General features: G+C 33.1%; 1 protein-coding gene across 1 annotated transcript in view; it reads left to right on the forward strand.

Moving 5' to 3' along the window:
* EMB2247 (protein EMBRYO DEFECTIVE 2247) overlaps positions 1 to 1,809 on the forward strand; it is a 358,900-nt gene extending 357,091 nt beyond the window's left edge. The window contains exons 24-26 of the mRNA XM_089814096.1: positions 834 to 906; positions 1,146 to 1,312; positions 1,403 to 1,809. Coding sequence (XP_089670222.1) covers positions 834 to 906; positions 1,146 to 1,312; positions 1,403 to 1,531 — 369 coding nt within the window. The 3' untranslated portion in view covers positions 1,532 to 1,809. The remainder of the gene's footprint in view (positions 1 to 833; positions 907 to 1,145; positions 1,313 to 1,402) is intronic.
* Positions 1,810 to 7,774: the final 5,965 nt, after the last annotated feature.

Genomic DNA, 7,774 nt, shown 5'->3' on the forward strand with positions numbered 1-7,774 from the left:
TCATCAATGAATGTTTCATTGCCAATAACGGACTGGAAGCAAAAGCATATGATGGATTTCTTGTCATGTTAACAGATGGTTTCAAAATAGGCTGCACAAGAAGGATACCCCAATTATCTATTGCATTGGATAATTATTCTTTCACATATGATATTATGTTGTTGGTATTGGTGGAGGGACGGATGTGGTACTTGGAGTGCAATGGTTGAAATCTCTTGGGAGGTCAGCCTTCGACCTCGGAAAATACAAAGAAGAGTCAAATGCATTCAATGATGACTTACAATGCCCAGCCATCACCTTATAAAGACCTCCAAGCGTCTTTGGTGTGTTTGTGGATAGTCTGGCATTTTGTCCTTTCAAATCCCGTTTTGGTACCTCCTCCTCCTTGTTTATAGATTCTAATGCTTACCGACAGTACACATTATATATAGGTTTAATACACAATAAAGAATATACCTTGTTAATGTGTAAAATACATCCATGATTATTTGATTAATACAGGGAGACTGCAACTCGCTGAAACATTTTTTTGAAAAATTTCAACCATGGAAAAAATGCATCTCCGTGTCTCATCATATACTCCCATGGTCAAAAATCGGGAAAATGTTGATGCTACACCTATATAAATTGCTTCAAACAATATCAATTCTAAAAAAAGAAAACAACGGACATGGTAGTAAATGAAGAATTAAAATTTCTTTGGTAAAGTTTCATAGTGCATCAGGAATATGATGCTTTTTGTGGTTAAGAAATATTGCTCAACTTATGAATTGTGAAAATATGATATCATTAATTTAATTTCAACGTGGTGATTATGCTTGTGCTGCTTACAGAATGAAAAGACAGTACTTGCAGCTCTTTCGCGATTGGATATTGAAAATTTGCATTTTACTCTTACTCCTCCAGGTATGTTTACATTCTAACTAATGGCTAAAAAACATGATGCTTTCTTAGAATTGAATATCCAGAAGTTCTAGGATACTTTCGGTTTCCAGTGCATGATCTGCCGAGTGATGGACATGATTATAAGATGCAACCATAAAATATTACCAGTTTAAGATGATTTATATTTAGCTTTCCCTCATCTCCATGGAAAAAGTAGGTGCTTTATTGTGTATTCACTGGCAGCATGTTCAATTTTGTAGAAGATGCAAAATTAGCTGTCCATGTTATTGCGAGCGAAGGATTGGAGGCTTACCTGCCCGTCACAGATATGGTAGATATTTCAACTGAGATTGAACGTGTTTCTAAGCAGTTAGCAAAGCTTCAGTCCCAGTATGATGGACATATGAAGCACCTCGCTTCACCAAGTGTAAGTTGTTGTCAACTTTTATTTTCATCAATTTATAAAATGCAGTGACTTAACGAATCCCAAATTGACATGACATTGTGTCTTTTACAGTTTGTAGAGAAGGCTCCAGCGTTAGTTGTTCAACAAGTGCGGGATAAAGCAAATGAAGCCAAGGAGAAAATTACGATTCTCAATAACCGTTTAGCTTTTCTTCAATCCACAATTCTTAGTTCTAAATGAAACTGAACTAAAAAGTTATTTGCTCTCCAAAGGATTGTTCTTCTTGATTATTTTGGTTTTATGGAAGCAATCAAACCTGGAAGTGCTCTCTGCAGCTCCACTTGCACTAACTTGATATCTTCTGCCACGGCCAGCAGTATTCACAGATTAGCTTTTAAAATTACCTTCAAATGTTTGATGATAGAAATAATATTGTTCATTTACAGCAGGCTCCATAACTGGCCTTTTGATCCCTTAGACCTGTAGTCTTATAAATGTCAGCAAAACCTTTTCATTCATTATGTAAGAAGCACATATCTGCTAGATTTAGATGTTTTATGGCTGCATAAATGCTGGCCATACCATTATATCAAAAAGTACATTGTATTATTTTTTAATTTAAATTATTTTTTAAAAAATTCCTTGGCTGTTTGTTGTATTCTTTTATTGAGCTATTGGTGACCTATTCAATATCTGACTTGGCATGATTGGTTAAATAAAAAATATTGAAGGAGGATAGGTGTCATTCTTTAATCACAGTTCAATTGTTGCTAAATTTTTAACTATGGGAAAATGATCTATATTTTAATAGAACAGCTATTACTGAAAACTTGGAAAAAAACATTCTCATAAGGAGCTTCAAATTAGCCTTTGATTTTTTTTTACGTATGCTCATGTGACACGTTAAGTACTTAAGCCATTAAAGTTTTTCCATATAAATTTTTAATTACATATTTTAGTAAATTATTAACTATTTAAAATTTGGAAGTTTCACGACTTAACTGAACTCTTTTCCCTCCTTACAAGCCTCCATTTTTTTCAAAAGTTAATTAAAAAAATATATTATTAGTGATTTAATCTAAAAATATAATATAAGATGATTGCTAAAAAAATTAGTAGTAGAGCTACTAGCTCTACAAAATGCTGTTGAAAAAAATTAATAGCTATACTGTATTGGCTTTTGAAATTTAGTCATGATTATTGAATTCGTTTAACATTTTGTTATGCTTTGATCATCTGCTATTTTTTTTAATTTATGCCAAAGGGTTATATGAATTGGATCCTTCCGTGGATCGAAGGTCAAAATCAGAATAACCCAAGGGAGGACGATTGCAAGAATTGCAGCGATCAGATTTTCATTGTTTTCTTTTAACTGTTCACTAATTTTTTAATTCCTCCAACAAATCACAGCCGTCAGACTGTCCCTCGGTTGATGCTCTCGAGAATGCCCAGTTTGAGATGTTACAAGGTCAGACAAGAATTTCCCACAAAGCTTTCCAAATCTGTAAATTTTGCGAAGTTTGTGAGAAGATGGTGAATGAAAGAGGAATAAACATTTTAGGTTCGAGCACCTTATGTGACTGCTTATTGGATCGGATCACATTTACGATAAAAATAACGTAGTATAGATATCTTAAATAAATCTATCTATGATAGATATCATTACAAAATAATTATTATTTAATTTACTACATCTAAGATTATTTATATTTCATTTAGTTCTATTTATTTAATTTTAAACTAATTTAATCTTTTTATTTTAATTTCTAAAAAAATAGAAGATTTATATTTCCAAATATTATAATTTAAACAAATATTTTATTCTGTATTTATTAAATTATTTTTAGAAGTATATTCTATTCATAATAAGATTTAAACTTTTGACATGTAGATGGTTGTCAATTTAACGTAGAAGAATAAAAGTTAACATTAACATACTCACACCATCCCACTCCACTCATTCTATCATTGTAGAATGTCTATTGGCATTAATTAGAATTCACAACTGTGCAAAAGATTTTTTAGTTTTGTTTTATAGTTTTATCGTGCAATGCTGCACCATCCCTAGAATTGGACATAACTACCATATGATTTTTTAACTTTACATCTATAAAAACTTTCTCAAACTTATTGTTAAAATATTTTCAATAATTAAAGCTCATTGTTCAAATATATATCAATGGTCTTGGATTAGGAAATAAATGTTAAATCTAGAGTTGTGTTTTCCAACATTAGTGTAACATGCAAATTAGAAGTGCTTTGAATTTCCCAAATCAAAGGTCATATGTGAATTATCTTTGGTTTCCAATTCATTATATTTATCTCTTGTTTGACTAGACTATTGAGGGTTCCATTTTTTTCGATGATGAAATTCTAGAGGGTGTGGAATTTATGCTTAGTTTCTTGTGAGACAAGTTGAAATTATGGTTAGTTTCTTATGAGAAAAGTTGTAAATATGTTATTGATTTGAACCATCACAGTAGCTTGCACATTGTTGAGCACTTCAAGGAAGCATAGTTGAGTTTTAATAAAATCATAGTATGTGAATGGGTCAAGTTGACGATAGCTATTTGATTTTTGTTTTTTTGCACATTGTCAATTTGAAGCATTTGAACAACAATTTGTTAGTTATGAAAAGATGTATTGCAATATAAAATATAAAGATGTAAAAGAGTAAATACTCGAATACTGCATTGAATTGGAACATCAAACATCGAACATAAATAGTCAAATTAGCATCTAGTTAACATCGAGACATCCCCCAATCCTTGACAAAGGTGGCAAAATCTTATGGCATCACTGGGAACAGGGGGACAAAGCCCATAAGTCCTTGATGCATCCCTGTTTCCGAAACGTGGGGCAAAAAGGCCGAGTGGGGGAATGAGTCTCCATGTTACTATGGTATGTGTACAAATTTGATATAAGGTTTTTTGACCTATGGGTTTTTTGAATGCAATGTGATGTATGTTTATGATCTGTGAGCAATAAGTTTGAGAGTGATGTGTTAAGGGAGGCCATAACAATCTTGGTGGGAGAGAGTTATACAAAACAAAAGTTTTTTTACTTCAAGTTTTTGTCTTTTGATTGGGGGAATTTAATGAATATTTGTTATTCAAATATCAATTTCAACTCAAATTCCAATTTTAGTTTTGTAGAACCAAATAGTAAAAAAAAAAAAAAAAGTTTCTTCCCCAATCAAATTTCAAGTGAATCAAATGGGTTTGGAATAATAAATCCAAAATCTAAAAAATTTTGGATTTGAGACCAATGCTACAAATTCTAGCAACCAAAAGGGTCCTATTCATTTGAAGATAGTAAATGTGGAAATAAGTTGTTTCTCTATTTTGTTTTATTTCAAAGATTATTGTTACCTATTCACAACATCTAACCTTACATTTAATCAAAAGCACATTTGGCTAGACAATCTACTATCTACTTAGAAATATGAGTAAAAGCAATAGATTCCAAAGAGACACAATTTGAAAATTTGTGTAATAAACAAGGCAAGTGCCAACAGATGTCATCTAGTTGTTGCTTATTCAACAAAGTCACTACTATCTAAAATCAAATTTACAAATAATCCTTTTCTAGCTAAGATTAAAATATTGTCTCACAACATTAAAAAAATGGCAAAAGCCTCCATGTAGTTATTTATATCAAGGCCTCTATAAACAGAAAAATAAACTAGGCATCTCCAATGCTATCACACCCTATATTGCCAATATTGACATGACTAGGGTCTCATTGAGAAAAGTCATTAGTGTAAATTTCCAAGGTTCTTTAGGGAGGGGTTTACTAACCCTTTGCAAGTTTTTCCCCACACTGGGGTTTCATGGTGTGATTGGCTTTTGTTATTTTTGCTTTTGTTGTTAGTTTTTGTTAATTAACCTAGAGTGTCGATTGCTATAAATTAGAGAGTTTCTTTTTGTGAATTTATTCTATAATCAATATGTAGTTGGGTTATGAGAAATTAACATGGTGTCAGAGTCCTAACTCTGAAAATAGAACCAACATTTGTAACACAAATTTTGAAAGGAAAAAATCAGATTTTTGCCTCTAGGTCCTTATGTGACTATAGAAACTAGTTTTTGATATGAGGAGAGGCTTGAGGGTGCTTCTAGCTTCTTGTAGTGGAAGGTTCGAATTACATTTGTTCTCAAGGACAACATGTTGTGGATCTATGCTAGTACAATAGTGACACCACTTGTGATGATCATGTTGCTTCAGATTCACATGAAGTCAAGGAGGCAAAGGCTCAAAGAATGATTCTTGATAGAGTAAGAGGTCATTTAGTTCCTCATCTATCAAAGAAAGACGTTGCCAACGAGATGTGGGAAATGCTCACAAAATTTTATCAGAGTGATTGCTAGAGTCGTAAAATGATGCTTAAGGGAAAAATGCATAATAGCAAGATGTCCAAAGGTAAGTGTGAGTTCTTATTAGTCCAACCTGACACAAGTTAGAGATGAGTTGGCTATTGTTGGAGAGACGATTGCTAAATATGAGTTGGTGTGTATAGCCTTGAATGGTTTTTCGAAGCGCTAGGAATTTTTTGTCAACTATGTTGTTGGTAGAGATTGACTAAATAATTGGGCAAGGAAGTGGCTATGTAGCTGACTATTTCAACAAAGTTTGACCATTTTTTAATAGTTGATAATAAAATTAAAAATCACAAACAATGTTCATGTTATTTTTAATTTATTTAATAATCACTGCTAAATAGTGAAAATGGCAACTGCATAGTTGCTTCCAACTGGGCAAGACTGTGGGATGATTTTGTTCAAGAGGAAATTCGTGAAGGTTCTCATCAAGGAGACCAAACAAAGAATGGTCAAGATGAAGAAAATCTTCCTCATGCAAGCAAGGGTAAGAAGAAGTCTAATAAAAGGCAAACAAAAGGTTCTTCCAAGAGTGGGCAGAAGAAAGATCTAAGCAAGATAAAATGTTTTTGTGGCTATCAGATCATGGGTCACTATGTTAGCCAATGTCCAAATAAGAATAAGAAAAATAAGGAGAATAAAAAAAGCAAGTTGCTACTACAGCTAAGGTGGATGAACTTATATTACGATTTAAGAATGAGTTTTCACCCATCGACTATCTCTCAAGCTCAATTGCCAACATGGTTTGGTATATTGACAATGGGGCTTTTTTTCCACATGATAGGAGTCAGAGACTATTTCACCAAAATGGAGAGAAGAGTTGGATTTCTATATTGAGCTCGGTGACAATACCAAGTGCCATGCTACTAGTGTTGGCACTATCAAGTTTCAGAAGGAGTCAAATGAACCCTTGGTGGAGGATGTGTTGCATTTCCCTGGAATGAAAAGGAATTTATTATTGAGTTCTACTTTGGAGGATAAGGAATACATCCTAACCTTTGAAAGGGGAAAAGTCTATAGTCATCCCAAGGATTTGAAAGTTGCAAAAGTGATTGGAGTCTGGCATGGCTACTTGTTTCAATTATAGTTAGAGCCAACACATGTATTAGTTAGCAATTGTAGAGGGCAAGGAGAATTGTGGTATAGGAGGATGGCTCATCTTCACCATGAAGCACTTAAATGTACTCAAGGGAATAGTGATGGGGTTGCTTGAGATGAAAACAAAAAAGCACGAGGACTATAAGGGTTGTGCTCTTGGGAAATATGTCAATACTGATTTTGCAAGTAGTGACAATAGATCTCAAGGGATTTTTGATCCCATACACTCAAATGTGTGTGGACCTATGTCAATAGGATCCTTAATTGGGTATAAATATTATGTTACTTTTATTGATGATTTCTCTAGGAAGATGTGGGTATATCTTATGAAGATCAAAGATGATATCTTGAGTAGGTTCAAAGTGTTTAAGGTGTTAAAGTTGATGAAAGATCAACCCCACAGCTCCCAAGAATCACCTGCATGCAAACACCTGTCCAAAAAGAGTGAAGAAAAAACTATGGAGACTAGAATTCCTAGATCCACATATGAGACATTCTTGATGAGTAAGAAGAGAGATTGCTATTATCAAAAGTGAATGAATAAATTTAAAAGAGCTCAATCTTTATAAAAGGAGATGAAAATGCTAACAGATAAAACCTAGGTTGCATGATAATAATTAATAAAATAATTAATTATTATATGCCTAAAGTTTAGCTCAAGAAAACTAGAGATAATAAGTAACTTAATAATTAAACCAAAATGATTTAATTAATAAGGCAATATCTTATTACTCTAACCCCCCCCCCCCCCAAGAGATAAACTTAGGGAGTAGCTAAAAACTTAAAAACTACTGCTGAAAGGAAATTGGGTCCCAACAACAAGGCCTGATGAGGTACCCAAGCACAACCAAATCTCTATAAAGAGGAGAAATAGAGAAAACCACATGGGAAAAACCCTACTCCAAAAAGAGATGGAAAGAATGTTCCAAAATATAGGAACAAAAGATGATCATAAAGAATACCATTGAAGCATGAAGCTGCAAACACTACCAAACTATTGATCTGA

Source organism: Cupressus sempervirens, chromosome 2 (assembly GCF_028749045.1).
Source record: "Cupressus sempervirens isolate cs-2001-9-10 chromosome 2, ASM2874904v1, whole genome shotgun sequence".
NCBI classification, from domain to species: domain Eukaryota; kingdom Viridiplantae; phylum Streptophyta; class Pinopsida; order Cupressales; family Cupressaceae; genus Cupressus; species Cupressus sempervirens.